The sequence below is a fragment of the Xiphophorus couchianus genome, chromosome 4, assembly GCF_001444195.1.
Source record: "Xiphophorus couchianus chromosome 4, X_couchianus-1.0, whole genome shotgun sequence".
In the NCBI taxonomy this organism is placed as follows: domain Eukaryota; kingdom Metazoa; phylum Chordata; class Actinopteri; order Cyprinodontiformes; family Poeciliidae; genus Xiphophorus; species Xiphophorus couchianus.
This window is the reverse complement of record NC_040231.1, coordinates 15291976-15311740: the sequence shown is the minus strand read 5'-3', so window position 1 is coordinate 15311740 and position 19765 is coordinate 15291976. Positions and strand designations below refer to the sequence as shown.

Below are 19765 nucleotides of genomic sequence, written 5' to 3'. Positions count from 1 at the left end.
GCCACCATATAACAAGAAAATATGTGTATTTATACATACATTTATTTGGAAACGATATGCTCTTGAATAAAACATATATATCGTTCCTGGTCTTCTGTTTCAGTCCTCTAAAACCTCAGGCCCAATAAAATTAGAATAAAGGAAGGTTGAAAACATCGCCATCTAGCGGCCCTTAGCCGTGGATACCAACGGCGCTGGTCATTCATTAATTTATTTTTATTTTTCTAATCAATCCGATCCAACTGTTCAAAGGAAACATAATGACAAATAACTCTAAAATGTTTCAAACCTATTTCAGAGTAATGACGATAAACAGCCTCCATCTTGTGTGTCGTACTTCCGGGAGATGACGCAGTTGTCCGCTCCTCGTTTCCTGTGCAGGCTTTTCACAGCTCATTGCGCGGGAACTCTAGTCAGAGTGTTGGTATGAAAAAGTCACGGAAAACAGTGACGATTTGCTATGGATCCTTCAGAGGTTGAATTTCTAGCTGAGAAAGAGTTTGTGAAAATAATACCAAATTTCAGCCTGGACAAGATCTATTTAATCGGGGTAAGTTTGTGAGGAGAACTGCGTCAGATGTGTGTAGACTGTATATTATATTTTTAACCTCCATCTTTTTTATTCGATGCATCAAAACATTATTTTCACTTCATACTTGTTTACATATCGCGCATTTTTATGTCCGCTCCAGACGCCAAGACAAATCCCATTGTGTGAAAACATGCTGCAATAAATTGCGTTTTGATTCTGATGTTTTCCTGAAAACTTACATTCATTTCTGTCTTCAGGGCGATTTGGGACCCTTCAACCCGGGACTTTCTGTTGATGTCCCCGTGTGGTTGGCCCTAAACCTAAAGCAGAGACAGAAATGCAGGATTCTTCCCCCCGAGTGGATGGATGTCGGTAGGTTTTCCATAAGAATACACAACACTTGTGACGTAAAATTAAACTGATACATGGGTTTGTTTTTTTTGAAAACGTATTACAAACATAAACTTGAAAAGTGTAGCGTGCATTAATATTCAGCGCCTATTCAGTTTATACTTTGTTTGCCCACCTTCACTGCAAATCTTTTAAACCGACTTTACATCTAAAGACTGGCATTTTCGCTAATTCTTCTGGACAGAATGGCTCTACTCAAACAGACTGGACAAGAAGAGTATGTGACAAGCAATTTTTTAAAGTTTTGGCACAGATTTTCAATTGAATTTAGGTCAAGACTTTGACTAGTCCATTTTTTAAAGAGAAATATACTTTGATCTGAACCACAAACGTTCATCTCAGTTCTTACCACTGATGATTCAAGTTACCCTGACACTAAAGATCATGCCAAGCTGTAAAAATTTTTTTAACATTATTAAGTGCTAATATATATATATGAATAAAAAATACTCTGATGTTTATAGTATTTTGCATGTTTATTTAAGCAGATGATATTTCTCATTACTATTTACTTAGTGTTTTAGTTCTAAACAAATTGTTGACACAACTTTTTTAAATCTAGCAGTATTGGTTTGGAAATAAATGCCTTCACAATTCTTAATTCAATGAAAAATGTGTACATTTTCTATAAAGTGTACATCCTATTTATAATAGCTTGGGATCTGAAACTAAAAGAAGGATTTTCTCAAATAACGAAAGTTTTTGTCTCAGTGAAACTTTCCATTGTTTCACTTTTGCAGCTGCACAATGCAGAGCTTCTTTAATCTCCATAAACTATGAAGTACAACAAAAAATGGTTGGAAATAGACTGTGTCTTTTCAAGTTTGGATTATTATTGTTTTTCCTAGCTTGCAATATTTTTATTGAAACTTTTTTTTATGTTTTTAAAATCAGAACGTGCATAAAAGCAGAAACACACTGCAAAGGAGGGATAAATAGAAAAGACAAAGGAGGAAAAATCAGTACTAGCATAAAATAAGGAAATTCCATAACAAACGTTTTTGCAGTGAAACGGGAGATTTTTTCCTTCTAAACATCTTCCATCATGCAGAGAAACTAGAGGAGATACGAGAGCTTGAGAGAAAAGAAGACACCTTTACTCCTGCACCCAGCCCATATTACATGGAGCTAACCAAACTGTTACTGAACCAGTGAGTAACACACGGAAACACGCTGCATTGCATCCCAGGTTGCTCTATGTCGAGGTGATGCCAGACCTTCCGTTGCTGGTTTTTGTCTCTCCGTAGCGCGTCTGACAACATTCCTAAAGCTGATGAGATCCGAACTCTGGTCAAAGACATCTGGGACACTCGGGTGGCTAAACTGCGTCTGTCTGCCGACAGCTTCATCAGGCAGCAGGAGGCTCACGCTCAGGTAACGTGGGAATAAACCACAACGCTGTTAGATTAATCGACAAGCAGAACGGACGCACGTGTAAAACACAAACGCACACTAAAGCATTACCCAACGTGAAACGACAAGGAGAGTGCAGAAAAGTATGATGAGGTTCATCTTCAGGTGATCCACATTAATTAGGCAAACTTAAGCTTGTAGCACCTGTTTTTCCAACTTAACAGGATTACCAGTCATAGTCACAGTGTCTTGCAGAATATTTCGGATTATCCTTTTATCCCTTTAGCCTGTGTCTCGGCTGGTTCCTGTTTCGCTTTGATTTTGCTACAGGCTCTTGAGAGAAATGGGCACTTTAAGGTGCCCCAGTGTAACATAAAAAGTCAATAAATGTTTTATGTATATTTTTTAACAACTATCATTGTCTGTAGGCCCACTGAGGAAGGCATGTAGGTGTACAAACTGAACATTGTATAAAGAATAAAAACCTGCCTCTCAGTTAAGCTGTAGTACAACTTCTGACAAAACCGTGTAATATTTCCTTAAAAACAACAATTTTCTCTTAAAAAGTGTGAATGTTACACATTTACAAATAGTAAATACTTATATTAGATTAAGATATTGGCTGGCAAGTGTCACAGTGCTAGATCAGTGTCTTCATCCTGTGCTTTGCTCCGTAGCTGGACAACCTGACTCTGATGGAGATCAACACCATAAGAGAGTTCCTTCTCGATTCTCTCAACTGCATGTACAAGCTGCGCTCCAACCTGCAGCCTGGTGCCACTAAGGGCCAGTTTGCAGACTACTGATCCAAAAATACCAAGGTCTTTTGGATGTTTTTTGAATGTTTAGAAGACTGGACTTCAACCGTTGAACTCTTTTGTTTCATTTTAAGGAATCAACTTCATTTGTGAAGAAGATCTGAGTTTATAGAAAGTAAGTTTCATATGGATTAACTATTTGTGATTAATAGTAGAAATTCACATGCTATGGTTTCTGAATGTACGTTTTTATCATGTGACAAAATAAATGTGCTTGTGTGTATGTTGAGTAGTTTTCTGTGATGTTTGAGTGCTTTAGCAGTTCACTTCCTCAGTAATTGATCTAACATCTACGGTAGTGTGAACATGTTAGTCTACTGACAAACTGAAGTATTTATTCAGTTTGTCAGACCTGTAGAATGAAGAATCACTTAAACAGAACAAGTCTGAAAACTGAAAGTAGGCTAAAAGATATGAAAAAGAAATGCATCGTGCTGTGATCTGAGGAAAATCATTGTTGATGCAAAATTTTACAAGCCATTGGGATTCCTGTGAACCAGTGATAGCCACTGGTCATGATTTAATATCAAAGAGACTGACATCCATGGGAAAGATCTAAGGTCAAAGCCTCTGCAGCCAGTCTTGATTCCCATGACTTTGGGGGAAAATATTCTGTGGTCTGTTCAGACAAAAGTGGAGCTCTGTGGACGATGTGGGCCATTGGACGTCTGACAAAGAACTAAGTATTTCAGCCAAAGCCATCAGTCAAACGTGGTGGTAGAATGATGGTCCTGGTCAGTTTTCCTGCTTCATGACTGGGCTGACTTGCCCCAACAGACATGACCATGAATTCTGGTAGAGCCAGGACAATAACGTTTTGGTGTGGCCTAGTCAAAGTCTGCATTCTAATGCAACTGAAATGCCATTGATGAATTAAAAGAAGTGTGGAAATAAGAGTAGAAGTAAGTGTGGGTACAAGGGTGACTCAACTAAAGTCGTCAATTACTTAATCACATGGGGTCAGGCTGGCTTGGGTAGCTTTCCCTTATCAATGAACTCATTTGAAAATAGATTTTTCATATTTTACTCATTGTTTGATTAAATTATTTTAAGGTGGGGCAAATAATTTAAAAGCTGTAAGAAAAATCTCTTAACAGAGTTTGATAAAGTTTCCACAATAGGATCTGGGAATCTGTTTAGTTTTCCATTCCTCAGAGAATTCCCACCCAAGACAAACAATAACACATTTTAATGTTTGACATTTTTGAAGTATTTTATTTTCTTTTTTGTCAGAAATCACAGCCATATATTCATAAATACCTAATTACTACATTCAACAAAGAATATATTACATTACGATGAATTTAAACAAGTACATTAATAAAAAAAGAACCAAAACAAAAAAAAACAACAGGATTTCACAGCATCTAGACATCCTCCACTGAGTAACAGGGCTATTGCATGGGCGTGCGTGGGTTGGAGACGGAGACCCAGGGAGGCTGAGTAAGAGTTTTATCTTACTGCACTGTCCTCCCCAGCTAATTGGCAGCTTACCTCAGCTTGCATGCATCCTCATTTGCTGATGGGCTACACGGGTGGCTCTTTGCTGCTGTGGAAAAGTAACAGACTGCACTTTTTAATTCTTATCTAGTTTAGGCCTTGCTCATTTAAACAACAAAAAAAAAAACAATTAGTTTTGAATGAAGTAATTAGTGATCGGATAAATTTATTTAATGTCATCTCTAAGTCTTATTTTGAAGGTGTGACATACTGCAGACGCTTGGATGTAAAGCCCCTGATTGCTAATGTTCGTGTGGACTGCAACTCATTCACAGGCTCCCAAATTACTGAGGCACTTGGACGTGATATAGGGTTCGTGCGGCATAATTGTGCTTCAGTCTTAGTCAAAAATCCCCTTTTAGTACATCTAAAATTATTTCTCCTTTTTTGAAAGGCTTCATGTTTTTACATAAACACCTTAAAAACCACAGTCATGTCAGTGATGGCCTCCAGGGTTTCAGATGGCACATTCAGCCCTAAAACCCAGGCTGAATGATTCTGATGGTGAAAGTAGTTGGTAAACTACTGGACAGATTTCAGGGCAGAGGAGAGGTTGTAAACATGTATGCAATGTAAAAAAAACAAACAAAAAGAAAAAACCCCTTTGTAATCAGGTCCAGCTTAATTACATGTGTGATTTTGTGGCTGATATTTAGAACATGATGACAGCTTTGGGCAGCATTGGGGTCCTTCAAAAAAGGTCAAGAGAAATGGAAGATTCTTGATGGAAAGTTTGGCTCTCCAATTACAATTTTAATCAAAGTCAAGATTATAAAATCCTTCAATTTTTTTTGGCACCGTGTCCTTTAATGGCTGTTTGATAAGGGCTTAATTTTGTAAGGTGTAATTATTAAAGTGGGTTCAAAGCTATCTTCTGTCTTAAAAACTAAATGAGTCAATATTTAAAGTATTAAGAAGCAGTTTCATCTGCTGGCTGTTTATGAGAGTCCTTATATATAATCTGTAAAGGTGCATCCCAAACAATTTAGACCATCACCGAAAAGTTTGTGTCTGTAATTCATTTAAAACACTAGCAAGAATATTAATGGCACCCCAGTGATGATTTGGGGTGCTATGGCGTCTGCTGGTGTTGGTCTGTTTATTGTTTTTTTTTATCATGTCCAAAGTCAGCATCTACCATCAAAGTTTAGAGCACTTTATGTTTAGCTTTATGGAGATGCTGATTTCATTTCCCAGCAGGACTTAGCCCCTACCTTGAGTAAAGTACCTGTATCTGCCTAAGGACTACTACTGTGATTCATTGAGCAGGAAACTAGACTGAACATAAATCCAACAGGGAATATTTTTAGGTATTGTCAAGAGGAAGATGGGAGATCCAACAATTCACACCAGCTGACGGCCTCTACCAAAGCAAACCTCATCAGAACCAGAGGATTCATGTCACGCTGCACTGACAGAGTAATTCAAGCAAAAGGAGCCCTGACTAAGTTTTGAGTGTAGATACTGTACAGTAAAATAAAATAGGTTTTTTATGTCTGCTTTTAAAGTCTTTTTAATTAGCTGGAAGCCATAATCAACTTTAACCAAAAAATATTTCCTTGAAATAGATCACTCTACATGTAATAATCTCTAAAATATGACTTTGTCTTTGTGAATTGAATAACTGAATTAAATTAAATTCTCCAGGATATTTTAAAGTGTTGAGATGCACCTGTACATCACTGTAAGTCTGATTTATGGGTGAAGGTATGACTAACTAGTCATGCCAGCAGCAGTGAAGCATAGCAGAGGAGAAGGGGGAAACACAGGCATTCTTGCTGTGCAGCACGGGGGGCCATGTCTCAGGGTCTCTGAGCCAGCTTTGCTGAGCTGAGACCAGATGAGGTGGGCTGTGGCTGGGTCTCAGCTGCTCTGAGTCAGGACAGGAAGAACGCAGGAGCGCATCCTGCTTTCACTCCATCTGTGAAACATCTCAGAGTGAGCTTTTTCTGGCCAGCAGCAGCAAAAACAAAAAAAAAAAACACTAAAAGCAAGGCTTTTTTTTAACCCCCTCTCTCCCCCCCAAAAAGCATAAACATATAAAAATGGCAGGCTTTTCTTTTAAAAGAACAATGATTAAAGTAATAAAAACATACAAAATTCATTTAAGTCTTCATATTATGTACAATACAAGGCTGAAGCACCCTTTAAAATTCTTATTTTCAAACTTTCTATTTTGAAATAAAACATTTCCTTAATTCTTTAAAAAACATGTACATTTTCTAGGTTTTCCCTAATTTGAATAGTTCTTTGTTGTAACACAGTACCAACAGGTAGTTCTTCAGCTTTAATTCTTAAGTGCATTTCCAGTTCAAAAGCTCACGTGGCCGCTGTGGTAAAAATCTGTCCCAACTGGCCGGAAGCCTTCGTTTGGAGATTTGGAGCTTTCAAGTCTTGTGATGAAACCCCTCAAGGGACAAAGGGGTGCAGCTGCTCCTTCATTGGCAGGATTGTCTGTGTGGCTGTGGTGGTGAGGGATGCAGGAACTAAACAGCAGAGCAGCAGGAGCTAAAGAATGTGACTAGCAGGCATTTGCTTGTAACTAACTGTGTGTTGATCTTCAGGTTCTCCTGCCTCTAAGGGTTGGCTACATTGGCACGCATCAGTGGCTTTTGGAGCAGTCCCTGGCAAGCCACAGTCCAAAGACTAACTGTCCTTCAATGAATGGTCCTGTCTCTTGTGCATTCACCTGTTTATTCATTCACTCAAGCCATTTAATTCACTAATCTTATCTAGCCAGCCACATTCCCCTCCACGAAGCCACAAGGACGAGACCGTGAAAAAATAAACTCTAAGTCTGAAGGGGAGGCGGCCGGGAGCGGGGGGTCTTCAGGTTGGCATGTCGGGGTCACCTTGGAGGGTATCCTTTGTAATGGCTGCCTCTCGGCCAATGTGTCTGCGGGAGTGTCAGACACTTCCTGAAGTGCTCCAGCTCTGCTTGTAGCTTCTCCCGCTCCACTGCCAGCTTCTGTCTCTGCGACATCAGCTCCTGAGCAACAGAGGAGGAGTCAAGTGTTACAAAGGACGTAGATAAGGAAAAACTGAAAGTCACTCATTCAGGTCTATAAGATATTACTGAATGAAAGGATTGTTTTTTTTTTTCAAGCAGCACTACAGGTTTATGTAAGAAATATTCTGCATCCTTATATGACTCTGGGTCAGTAACCCTTCATAACCAATTTTTACCTCCGTTCTGTCCTTTTCTACATCTAAACTAATATTTTGTACTATATTAGTTTTGAACTAATATAGTAGGGGTATACAGTAGATCCTGGGCATTATCATAATGGTCTGTGTGTGTGTGTGTGTGTGTGTGTGTCTTACCCCCATGCTGTGAGACAGCTGCTCAGCAGTCAGACTGAGGTTGTAGTTCTGAGCTTCTAGTCTTCGACACTGGCTCTGTAATACTTGTCTCTCCAAAGTTTGCTCTGTCAGATAAAGCAGGATGTGGAGAAAGAAACAGATAACGGTGTCACAGTTAGAAGTTAAGAAGAAGGGCAGAGAAAAGTTTCCCATGTTCAGCTGTAGGTGCAAGTCTTCCTATTTCAAGGTGACAGGAAACCACCTATGAGAATGTGTCAGCTACACACAAACCTGAAGAGTAAATACCTCCCTCTAGTGGCAGAGAAATTCAACAACATATGTTGACAACATATATTTTTATTTAATTTCTAGAATTTTCAATATATTGACAGCAAGCTGAACTCTAAATTTATACCTTTTAACCAGTTTACATCTGGTCTCTGAGAAAATACCCCAATGTACTCTAGTTACCGATATAAAAGGGATTTAATTGACCCAAATTTAAAAGTTGAAAATTGTTCATCTATACACTTTAAGAAGAGTTGTGAGATTTTTTGTTGCCAGTATCATCACTGTACATGTTATGGTGCTGCTTACCTTCAACATATTCCTGATAAGCTTCAAATATAGATTCAATTCCCTGCCACTTGGGAACCGGAGCCTCATCTTCCTCCTCATCATCTTCCTCTTCTGAGTCATCTGGACCAGACAGGTCCTCCCTCATCACTGCTGCCTCCTTGTGGAGGGGCATTGGAAAGTGCTGTCCATTGGGCTGAGGGTGGGAGAGGGAGTGGGAAAGGGGCAGAGGAAATGGTGGTGCACTCGAGTGAGGCTGGGAAAGTGGCTGAGGCGGACGGCTAGGGGCGTTCTGAAGCTCGGGAATGTTATAGTGGACCGAGGACTCCTGGAGGTGAGATGAATCTGACACATTTGCGGCCACTCCTGAAGATAAAAAAAAAAAAAAAACAGCAGACAAAAATACAACTAATGAGTCATTTCCAATCAGATTTTTTTTTCTTTATTGCCACAGGATAACTCATGTAGTGGTAATTTTACAGTATTTCTAACAAATTATGCAGAGAATTCTGCGACAGACTGGCGACCTGTCCAGGGTGTACCCCGCCTCTCGCCCGGAACGTAGCTGGAGATAGACACCAGCAACCCTCCCGACCCCATTAGGGACAAGGGTGAACAGAAAATGGATGGATGAATGGATATGCAGAGAATTTATAGATTTCTCTTTTCTACATCAAACACCACATCTTTTCTATGTATACAAATCTTTTTGTTTTGAGCTGCAAGTGAGAGCACAACTAATCATTTACATTTAGTACTAAAAATATTATTGGATTTCTTGCACAAAATGTTAAGAGAAATATTTACAGCATTATTGAAAATTTTGTTGATGAGACTCAAGCTTAAAGCTATAACTTCAGTAAAATATGAATCCTACAACATGTATTATCACAGAAATTACATTTAAACTGGAGGCTTAAAATTTTTTAATGGCATAATAATTACTACGACTAGTTTGAAGTTGTCAATGTGTTATATTTGAAATCACTATTGACTATTGTTTAGCAGCATTAAGCAGCAATGTTACAATATTTCAGAATTTAAAATATTTTACAACTACAGCAACCATCAGAATGACAAAGTACTAGAATAATTCTTAGTTTAAAATTATATTGTCACAGAAATAAATATCTAAAACCAGAAATATTAATATTTTGATGTATTTTGAAACTTGTGTCTAATAGATGCACCAAATTAAATTTATAACTTTGTAAACCTTCAGGCAGCCAAACATGTTTGAAGACTATTAGACTTTTAATCTGTATATTATATTTATACACAGTAGTTTTTGATAGCACATTGTTGATAAATTACTATAAATATGAGAATATTAAATAATGTATGTTTATGAACCTGTGAGAATTTATGATGTTCATATTTTAGTTTCCAGCTGAATTAAGTGTTCAGTGATTGAAGTGACCATTGCAAATGTAATTAAGCCTCAGATTTTTACTGAACTGACATTGTGCATTAAAATTACTTTCGCACACAAAGCTTGTTACCTTTGTGTTTCTGCAGAGCTTTTTGAGTGGACTGAAGAACAGATTCATGGAACTGCTGGGCGAATTCCTCTGGGGTGAAGCTGGCCCAAGGTTTTGTGCGGCCATTGATGCTGTGAAGTCCCTCTTTAGCCTGCAGGGGGAGCGGCGGCCGCAAGCTGTTGAGCAAGCTGGAGTTCCTCTTCGGGATGGGTCCCTCACCGGGCCCCCGGGCCTTATCTGGGTAGACAGCTGGGGAGGGGGGCGCCTTTGGCCGTAAGGTATCCCCAACGGGTTTTGGATGACCATTGGGGGATGCTGGGCAATGTGATGGAGGACTATGCTGTCTGACATTATGGTGGTCTTCAGATTCAGAGGAGTGCCGAGTAACTGCTGGATCTGCAATTGTTTCAGCAAATGTTATGATGAGGTCAAGATCCACATCATCACTGCTGTGGCATGAATACTTCACATTTACAGCTAGAAAAATTTACTAGAAAAAAGTTTAGAAAAAGCTTTTTAAATACTTAAGTGATGAAAAAGTGAGTGACTATTCAGTGACAAGCATCTTACCAGAAACATGTGCTGGAGGGCTCTTGCACAGTGGATGAGGTGAATGTCTGATTGTATCCAAGGTCACACTTTTTTCTTTGATGGCTTGAAGCAGTTCCACCACTCTTTCATTGTCTACAAGAAAACAGTTTAACATGATTCATGTCTGTGATGTTCATTTACTGCTACACTATAGTTAGTCTTCCTAAACTGTGACTGTAAAGATTCAGCCTGAACTCCCAGTTCAGACATGTATACGATCTTTAACAAAACCATTTAAGCTTTTAAAGACATTTTGGACACAGTTTAAAAAATGCAAGGTTTTGACGATAATTTTTCATTTGAATGCTAAGGAACAATTAAAGAAAAGCTGATAAATAAAGGGCTTAGAATTGTAATTCGACAAACATGTGTGTGCAAACCGATTTGCCAAGTCCTCCCATCTAACTGGGACAAAGCAAAAGTTAGTCATAGTGCACACACTGCTCAATACACGTTGCATATAATGTAGGGATATGTAGTTGACATCATTTTTTGACCCTTTTATAATTTCCTTTGAGGCTTGAGTCAGCATGTTCATGGGAGTGGAGTGCAAATAAGCCCAACAGAGCTCATCTGAAGTGAAGCATCAGCATACTGCAGAACAGAATGCAACTGACTTTTGCTTTTTAAGATCCAAATGGGCATCGTTCTGCTGAAATGAGATGCCCAAGACAAAACAAAAGAAACTGATGTATATTTTTTGTCAGGCTAATGACCCGAGTCAATTTGTCGTTCCTGTGTTCTTAACTCTAAAATAACTATTTCTGAAAATATATAAAAGAACAGCTAAAACAAAACAGGTCCAGTTTACCTGACTAATTTAAGATCGACTTTTTTATAAACTGCACAAATTTATTTAATTTTTATCATTTTGTTTTTAAATTTTTGCCTAACAATTTTTAGAAGGACAAATGAGAAAATCATGCTATTCTATTTTATACTTGTTAGATTAATTTTTAATTATAACAAAGTAACTAAAAAGAGTTGTATAAGTGTCACTGCTCCACAGACTGACCTTTTCTCTCCTGCACGGTGACATGAGAGAGTTTGAACATGGTGAGAAATCGCTTCTTGTCCTCCAGTTCTGGTGCTTGGTCCATTTCCTCCGGAGTGAAGCGCGTGCTGAGCTGAGCAGGAAGGGGTGGGGGCGTGCGCTTGGACTGTGAAGCAGGAGGCGAAGGGCTGCGTTCCCTGAGCATTCTCCTCCTTTTCCTTCTCTTTTGCTGCATGAGCTCATCACGCCGGCTCACAGTGGTCAGGCTAAACATGGTCAGAAACTCTAATTTCTGTATGGAAGCAAATCATACAGATCATATTTAGTGTTGTACTATGATCACTTGTGTTTTCATTTGCCAGGTTAAAGAATGGAAAGCATATTTTACCTCTGTGGAGTCATCTAGTTTCAGTGGGGGCTGCTCTGCTACCCTCCTGAGATGGGCTCTCACCTCCTCCTCATCACTCTCGTCATATGAGTCATCCAGCTCATAGTAGTAACCTGTAGAAACAGTGTCACAATATTTTACTGCCTCTTGTAAAAATGTCTGACTATGAGATATGACGTAGGAGAGACTGGGGCAAGTTGAGCCAAAAGGTAAGCAGAGCGACCCCTTGTTGCTAGGAAACGGTAAAAAAACAGATCATTTGACCAAATAGTTGAGTCTGTGAAGAACCACACTGTTAAAGCTGTTAGACTTTACCAAAAAAAAACAAACAAACAAAAACATTTAGTGCATCATATGTTTCATAAGAATTGTGTTTAGAACATAATACATATTTTAAAATGTGTCTTACTACAACATGAAGTCATAAACTAAAGATAAAAGTGTAGCATAGTAGCTATAGACAGAAAAAGCTGAAATGGTGGCTTTGGGGTAAGTTGAGCCTGTGGAAGAAACAATGATTCTGGAATGAGGATTCAGTTCTAGCACCTTCTTTCTAAAGGTTAATGTTTGCTTCCAAAGCTCAATAAAACATTTTTTAAAATTTTATTTTACTAAACAGTTGTTTATCAGTAATTTGCAACAAGAACAAAAAGGTTATTGAACCCGATGAATTGTGTATAACAAATAAAATGTGCAGGATGGGAAAAACAGACTTATTTATGGAAGGAGGAGATGTATGATTGGTGGGGTTGAGTTGATGGGAGGATGAGTGTGTGTGTTTATGCTGTGCCATGAGATAACTTTATTGGACATGTGCTATGTTAGTCGAAACGGCCATCTGTACATTCATTCTGATAGCATGAAGGGATGCACAATATAAGTAAGTTAGCAATCAAACTAAGGTTGCCGTGATGTAGTGTTCCTAAATATGAAAAATGGCTCATCTTATCCCAGTCTCTTCTACTTCCAAGCAGGGTCCATCTGATCTTATTCCTGTGATGAATACCTTTCTCTCTGGCCTCCCTTCTCCTCTTCTCCTCCAGGTCCAGTTTACTGACAGGCCTTCGGTGCTGCTGCAGAAACTCATCATAGATCAGCACCGTGTCTGGGCCCGGCCCCTGCGCGGTTAGTGGTCCGATCCCAGCTCCTGCCATCATTCCAAGACCTTGTCCATGCCTGCTGTGCACTGGATGTCCCTGCAGGTTCTTCAGTCCAGCATGGATTTTTAAGCTTCCCTCCATTTCGTACTGACTCGGCAAAGACATGGATGCCCTCTGCTGGCTGAGGAGGGACTGGGTGGATTTCTCTAGATCAGCAAGGAAGGTTCCGTGCTCAGAGAGTACTAGAGGAGTTCTGTGAGGGGGGTATTTCTCAATCACCGCCATGTCTCTCCTTCGAGTTCCATCTTCATATTTAGAGGGCCCCTGGGGGCCCCGACTGAGCTCAAAGTGGCCCATCCCTGAGGGCTCGTGGCTACGTCTGGATTCTGAGGCAGTTTCTATGAGAGAGACGGGGTTCCACAGGGTGGTTGGAGGTGGCGGGTGGTGTTCACGTGGGGGCTGCGGAGGTTTGGGCGAGATAAGGGGTGGAGGGGCGCCTAAGTGGGGGTGATGTTCTCTGCTTCCTGGCTCGTGGTGGTTTTGCATGGACCTGCAGGCAGGAAATTTTAAGATGTTAAATGCATAAATAAAACACAATTTCTCTCCCAAAAAATTTATTTCCTATCAAACACACAGAACAGAGACACACAGCAGAGCCCATGTGCTGTGCCTGCTTCCTCTCAGCCCTGTCAGCGTGTCTGCACTGCAGCGTTATCAAACCCAGACAGAGTAGCCCTGAGCAGAGTGAGGATGTGGCCAAGGCACACACTTTCCTCCCAACACACAGGCTGCTTTTTTTTTTTTTTATCTGTTAGGCCTTTTGTAGTGCGGCATGCCCAGCAGAGAGCTGTGTATAAAAGAAGAGGCCAGTGAAAATGTCCTCCTGATGAGGTGCCAGAAAAAAAAACATCAACAGATGAATGGTAAAACAAATGAATTTTATAAATAACAAACAAATTATGACAGTACTAAAAGCTGCTCTAGAGATGCTAAATTAATGGTAACAGTCAAGAAGGAAGAACAGTTGGCCGATGGATATTTTTTCCCCAAGTATATTTCCAAATAAAAATGTGGAAGTATTACACACACTGCATGACTAGTTTAATTATCTATACACGATGTTTGGGTGTATGTGAATAAGCAAACTGCGTCTTATCTGCAATCTGCAGCCTTTGAGCTGTGATTATGTGATTACACTGAAGGGTTACTGATAGGGTGTGTGTGTGTGTGTGTGCCTCTCCAGTCCTGCCAGCATTAACCACAACCCTTACCTCTGAATCACGAGCAACACAAACAGTCACCCTCACAATGAGAGGTAGGTATCAGGCTAATCCTGTGTGTGGTTGAGAGGATTAGCCTTTGTGTGTGTCCAAGTAGTCTGACTCCCTACATGTTTGAAACCCTTATCAATTCCTGCTCATAAACAGGAGTTATAAAGATTCAATGTTTCTACCGTCATCGGCTCCTATGCATAGCAGTGTTTTCTTCATTGCAGCACTAGAAGGAAGCCTAAAGGGAAGTATAGCAGATGTCATGTTCCAGAAATGGTTCATCTTTTTCCTGGAACTGCCTAAGCCAAACTCAATGCCAGCCTGGATTTAGAACTGCAGAACACAGCAATCACTGTCCCTATAGGCTGACAGAAGTGAACAAAAATCTCACTATTTGTGTGTTTTGTTGCAACAGATCCCAGAACGCTTTGTTTTCATCAGATAAGAGGAAAAAAAAAATTGTGCAATCACTGAAAGAAATCATGAAGACACTGCCACGGCATGTGGTTTGAGAGTGTTAGCTCACCTGTGAGCGTCTGTCCTGTGATCCGGTACGTCAGCGGGCCGGCTCAGGTCCAGATGCTGCTCCAGAACCTGCTGGCGGAATTCAGACACCTGGGACTGGCGATCCTCTTTCTCCTGTCTCAGCCTGCGTTGCCGTGCCAACCATCTCTCCTCCTCATTGGCCCTCTGAGTGATCATTGAGGCGGTGAGTCCTGTGCCCACAGCGCCAGAACCCATGTAGAGGGCATGGTTGGAGATCAGACTGGAAACGTGATGATGGGGTTGAACCATTGATGGGTGGATTCCAGGCGGTACTGGTTTGGGAGCTGGAAGAGCAGGCTCTTTGGCTTTTTCTGCAGCAAGGACAGTAAGAATCATTTTTATATATTTTTATAAAAATGTAAATATATAAATTTTGCATTTTGTATGATCTGTTGCTTCATACAAATGGCAACTACTTAATAATCTCTTTTAGTTCAATTAATAAAGCAAGGCGTCATTTCTTAATAAAGTGTGCTTTGCTCATGCTACACTGTCATGATCTTTTATCAGTAGTGAAAAATATATTTTATCATATTTTGCTAGCTTGTCATTTCTGCATGCATCTCATTTGCATAGTTGGCACGTGGATTCCTGTAATGTAACCAACACATGCAAAATTAATATAAAGATTAAAAATGTTGAAGCAAAATCAATATAATCATCATTAAAGATTTGTAGGTTACATATTTGTTCTCACTAATTTGAGGAAACTATGTCTGCTTAAGCAAACATTTAAAATAAGCAATTTTATTTTGTGCACCAGATAAAATTAGGTATTTGATTGAAATTAGTCATCTAGTGAGAATAACCCAAAACAGATTGTGCGATTGTTCCAACTATTTTTACGCCTTAGTTAAACTCCCTAACTCCTCAGTTTAATTTATGTAGAACTAAATTACAAATGTAGTCTGAAAACAAATAAATACAATTTATATCAAGCTCCATGAATTCAAATTCAGTATAAATGAATCTGCTTCATCCCAGCAAACCTATTTATAAGGTAAAGTACAAAGTGATATGATCATACATACCCAATGGTAAAACATTAAGTAAGACAAGGAGATTTGTGCTTAGAGGAGGATTTTCTAAAATCTGTCATCCAGAGGATATGGCAAAAGAAACAACTTTCATTTTACAGCAAAAAACATCTGCTGCTACCATGAGAGCAACAATAAATGCTTTATTCAAACTGTGATTTAGTACAGTCCTAGTGTTATGTTCTATATTGTAACTGATGTATGAAGTGGCCTACTTGATGTGCAAGTTTTGTTTTTAAAACAATATTTTTGCTTGTGAAATTCTGACTATTCAGTAATAAATCCATACAAAATAAGAATTTGCTAAAATATGTATTTTTTTAATTTTCTTCCTCACTGTAAACAATAAGCCCATCTGTGAGCTGGTTTTGTCTGAGTAACAGTCCAGGTCAGCATATCCATTTGTTTTCAGAAAATATTGAGCATAAGTTTGATCTAAGCTATTTCAGTGTTTATAAGCAACATGAATGCAGCCCTTGGAGGCGACATGGGGAGCATGGACACATACCAGCCCGGTTAGGGGTCAGCCTCTCAGGCTTGCTTCGTTCCTCCTGTCCTCTCATGGAGTGGAGCTCAGCCAGATAGTGGTTCTCCATGGCCTTGGACGCCTGCAGCTCCTTCTCTCTCAGAGCTCTTTCCTTCTGCCTCTCCAGCTCCTTCTCCCTCTCCTTTTCCTTCTCTCGCTCTCTCTCGCGCTCCCGTTCCCTCTCCCTCTCGAGCTCCTTCTCCCGTTCCCGTTCACGCTCGCGTTCCCTCTCACGCTCCTTCTCTCTCTCAGCCTCGCGCTCCCTTTCTTTTTCACGTTCGCGCTCTCGTTCGCGTTCTCGTTCGCGTTCCCTCTCACGCTGTCGCAGCTCATCTTCCAGCTGGAGTCTGGAAAAACAAATTGCACAAGGAAACAAAACAATGTCAGCAAAATTAGAAGAAGACAACACTTAATTGTGACATACTGCTGAGATATGCTCTATGCATTTACCAAGGGAGACTTTACCTCTCAGACTGCAGTGCTGATAATGAAGGGTGTGCAAAATCTCCAGGGTAGCGGACGCCAGGTAGGTGCATGTGAACAGCAGAAGGATGGAGGGGGGGTAAAGCTCCCCCTGCTGGCAGTGGATAGAAAGGTGACCTTAAAGCAGAGAGGCAGAACGGGTCATCCATCCTGGGATATGAGGATTACAAGGAAAGAAAAGGAAAGGAAAAGAACGTCAGTCAGTCTCCTCATGTGACAGTGCAGCTTTTACTTTCATTAACCTGTCTGCCTCCCTCTCCCAAAGAAGCGACATCCCTGGGTCTTCCATCTTTTCCAGGAGGCAGCGGTATCTGTCAGCTAAGCTCCAGCACCACACAAGAACCATGAAAAGACAGCGCTGGATGTTGATGCACAGCTTATGTGCATGTGTGTGACATCCACAGCCCACCCCTCATTAAATCCATTATGGAGGAGTGTGTGTGATGGGTACTGCAGTCCTATGATGTTAGATGACAGACTAGGGGCATGCAGCCAGTTAGAGAGCCTAAAGCACGAGAAGTACTTCTCAGCATGCACACAATCACGAGGGAAATGCATTTAAAAGTGTTGCTGCACAAGATTTGGAAAAATGCACAATTACAACATTTTATATAAAGATCACGATGATGACATTCGTTGCAACTCCCCAGTTTTTTTCTCCATTGTTCCGTTTCATTTCTGTAATCAAAATGTTTCTGCAGCTTTTCCAGAGATTTCACATCTCACACACTAAAATTTATATCAGGTATGGGCACCAAAGGAAGAGAGGCCACTAGACAAATATACTGCTGGGTGACAGAGTGTGAATGCAATGAACTCTAAATGTGATCCTGAGAAATGGATTCAGGCAGACTGTAGGGAAATTGCACATGCTTCATTGCACTGATTACTGAGCAGATTTCTTTTAAATAGGAATTCATTTAGAAATTTCAAATAAAATATTTAAGATAAATTAACACCTTGTTTATTAAAAAAATCAAGCAATTATTTCATGGTGATATTGCTTTAATACAAACCTTCAAGCATACATTGGTAGTAAAACAACTCTAAAACTATTCATGTCTTAATGTTGCCTATGGCATCTGGGTAAAGAAAATATCTAAATACCATGCCCACAGTCTTAATTGATATGTTTCTTCACCCTAAGTGCATTTTGATAATGCAGACCCAGAAATATCCAACACCATCTTTTTAGCATTAGCTTGTCCAGTGAAGGTGAGTATATCTATCATTTTGAACTCTGAACTTGTACCATACAGCTCAGTACCAGGATGGAGTTCTTCAGTCTTTACTTGCTAGTTTGCATGACTAAATACAGCAGTTTGTGTTCAAGTTTAATGTCGCTTGCATTACCACTGCCACTGAATATGCAGGCTCATAATTCGCCGGACCATGAATCATATGCATGTGCACCAACACACACATATTGATTAATAATTTTGCACAATTAATAATCTGAGAGAAACTGAAAAGTCAACAAAAAGATTAAATAAGATGCTTACCGGTACGGCGTGAAAGAGGGGTGGGGCAGGTAGCTGGGGTGGTAGTAGGCGGCTGCAGCCGCTGCTGCTGCAGGGTCCAGGCCAAGGGGCAGAGACTGCATCCTGAGGGAATCCTCGGTTGTGGCGTAGGGCCGAAAACTCCGGAGGTACTCCTCTGGTATGGCACCAGGTGGCACCGCATTAGGCAACTGTCTGGGCAGGCTGGAGGGGGCGGGTGGAGTAGCAAGGCACAGCAGGAAAAATATAGTTTGTTTTATTCTCCGTTTATAATTGTGTAGATTCATCAGGATTCAATAAGAAACGACATAAACTAATTGCTTTCAGCACTAATGTCAAAAAGATGAATGTGTGCTGTAGTTGCTAATTCCAGAGAGTCTGATATCAGAAATAGTATTGATCACAACATCCCAGTGAGCGGCTACTTCCTGTAATAAAACTATACACAGATTTAGCAATTTAATAAAGGTGAGAAAAAGTATTTGCTTACTTAAGGGGCGGAAACCGTGAATCCTGCATGACAGCACCAGGGGTGAGACCAAAGGCATAGGGGTTTCCCAGGAGGTGAGCAGGGACAGAGGGGCCACCTTTTTCCTGGGAGAAGGTCCCCTCTGCAGCCAGGCGTTCCCTGCTGGCCCCACGGGGCCCCGAGTCAGCCTGCAGAGAGATACAGGGAAAGAATCTTGGTCATTGTTCGCTGGGACCTGTGACCGTCACGGTTGTCACAGCTCATGGAGCCAGTTGAGAGGGGAGATAGAAGAAATAATAGGCCTGTTTGTGGAGTGGCAGCCTCCCTCGCCCAGTCTGCTTACCTCAAGCACTTTTAGAACATTTCTTACACAGCACCCTCTGTTAAAAACAGACGGCTTAACATTTTTAATAGTGAATGTAAAAGAGTAGAAGCAAGAGAATAGAGGCAAAGAAAAGTAGAGCTTTTTTCACTAAATGTAAACAAGAGCTGACAGTCGTATGATCGATGAGAACAGTGATGTTGCAAACAATCATGACTCTGATCTGAGATAAAGAGAGTATGAGTCTGTGGTTGTATCCACAACAAAGTCCAAAAAGCTTCATCCCTATGCCTCTATTCCTGTTTCTTTCTTCTTTTCCTTCACCTCCATCTCTTCTTCCTTTCCTTTTGGCAGCAAGCGTTGTCTCACTTCTTCAATCCCACAACAAACACACACTAACACTCAGCAAGCGCACACACCGTTTCAGAGCTACAAAAGACATCCCGCTGAGGGAGTGGGAGTGCGTTTTCTGAAGATTTGGTTTTCCTCGGCCTACAAATGCAAGAGCAGAGGAGAGATTTTTACACTCCTTCTGAGTTATACAAAGAAATTACTCAAAGGAGGA

At 40.4% G+C, this 19765-nt stretch overlaps 2 protein-coding genes across 10 annotated transcripts in view; one reads left to right on the top strand and one right to left on the bottom strand.

Moving 5' to 3' along the window:
* The first annotated feature begins 359 nt into the window (after nt 1–359).
* On the top strand, nt 360–3343 carry gins2 (GINS complex subunit 2). The gene is made up of 5 exons (XM_028015106.1): nt 360–550; nt 790–904; nt 1995–2094; nt 2191–2317; nt 2974–3343. Exons 1-5 carry the CDS (start codon nt 461–463, stop codon nt 3100–3102), a joined length of 561 nt encoding a protein of 186 aa, XP_027870907.1. The 5' UTR covers nt 360–460; the 3' UTR covers nt 3103–3343.
* Nucleotides 3344–4312: 969 nt separating this feature from the next.
* gse1b (Gse1 coiled-coil protein b) overlaps nt 4313–19765 on the bottom strand; it is a 182606-nt gene continuing 167153 nt past the window's right edge. For all 9 annotated transcript variants that reach the window (XM_028014085.1, XM_028014090.1, XM_028014086.1 and 6 more), the window contains 13 exons: nt 18900–19066; nt 18413–18613; nt 16893–17060; nt 16410–16774; nt 14845–15175; nt 12954–13597; nt 11948–12060; nt 11581–11851; nt 10545–10658; nt 9996–10370; nt 8515–8859; nt 7939–8042; nt 4313–7603 (listed from right to left, as the gene is read on the bottom strand). In XM_028014085.1, coding sequence (XP_027869886.1) covers nt 7463–7603; nt 7939–8042; nt 8515–8859; nt 9996–10370; nt 10545–10658; nt 11581–11851; nt 11948–12060; nt 12954–13597; nt 14845–15175; nt 16410–16774; nt 16893–17060; nt 18413–18613; nt 18900–19066 — 3339 coding nt within the window. In that variant the 3' untranslated portion in view covers nt 4313–7462. The remainder of the gene's footprint in view (nt 7604–7938; nt 8043–8514; nt 8860–9995; nt 10371–10544; nt 10659–11580; nt 11852–11947; nt 12061–12953; nt 13598–14844; nt 15176–16409; nt 16775–16892; nt 17061–18412; nt 18614–18899; nt 19067–19765) is intronic.

Bases quoted from the DNA above. Each gene is read 5' to 3' on its own strand.
- gins2 (XM_028015106.1), top strand. From the start codon at position 461: ATGGATCCTTCAGAGGTTGAATTTCTAGCTGAGAAAGAGTTTGTGAAA. The intron at 2,095-2,190 runs GTGAGTAACACA...GTCTCTCCGTAG, and splicing joins ACCAAACTGTTACTGAACCA to CGCGTCTGACAACATTCCTA. The intron at 2,318-2,973 runs GTAACGTGGGAA...TTTGCTCCGTAG, and splicing joins AGCAGGAGGCTCACGCTCAG to CTGGACAACCTGACTCTGAT.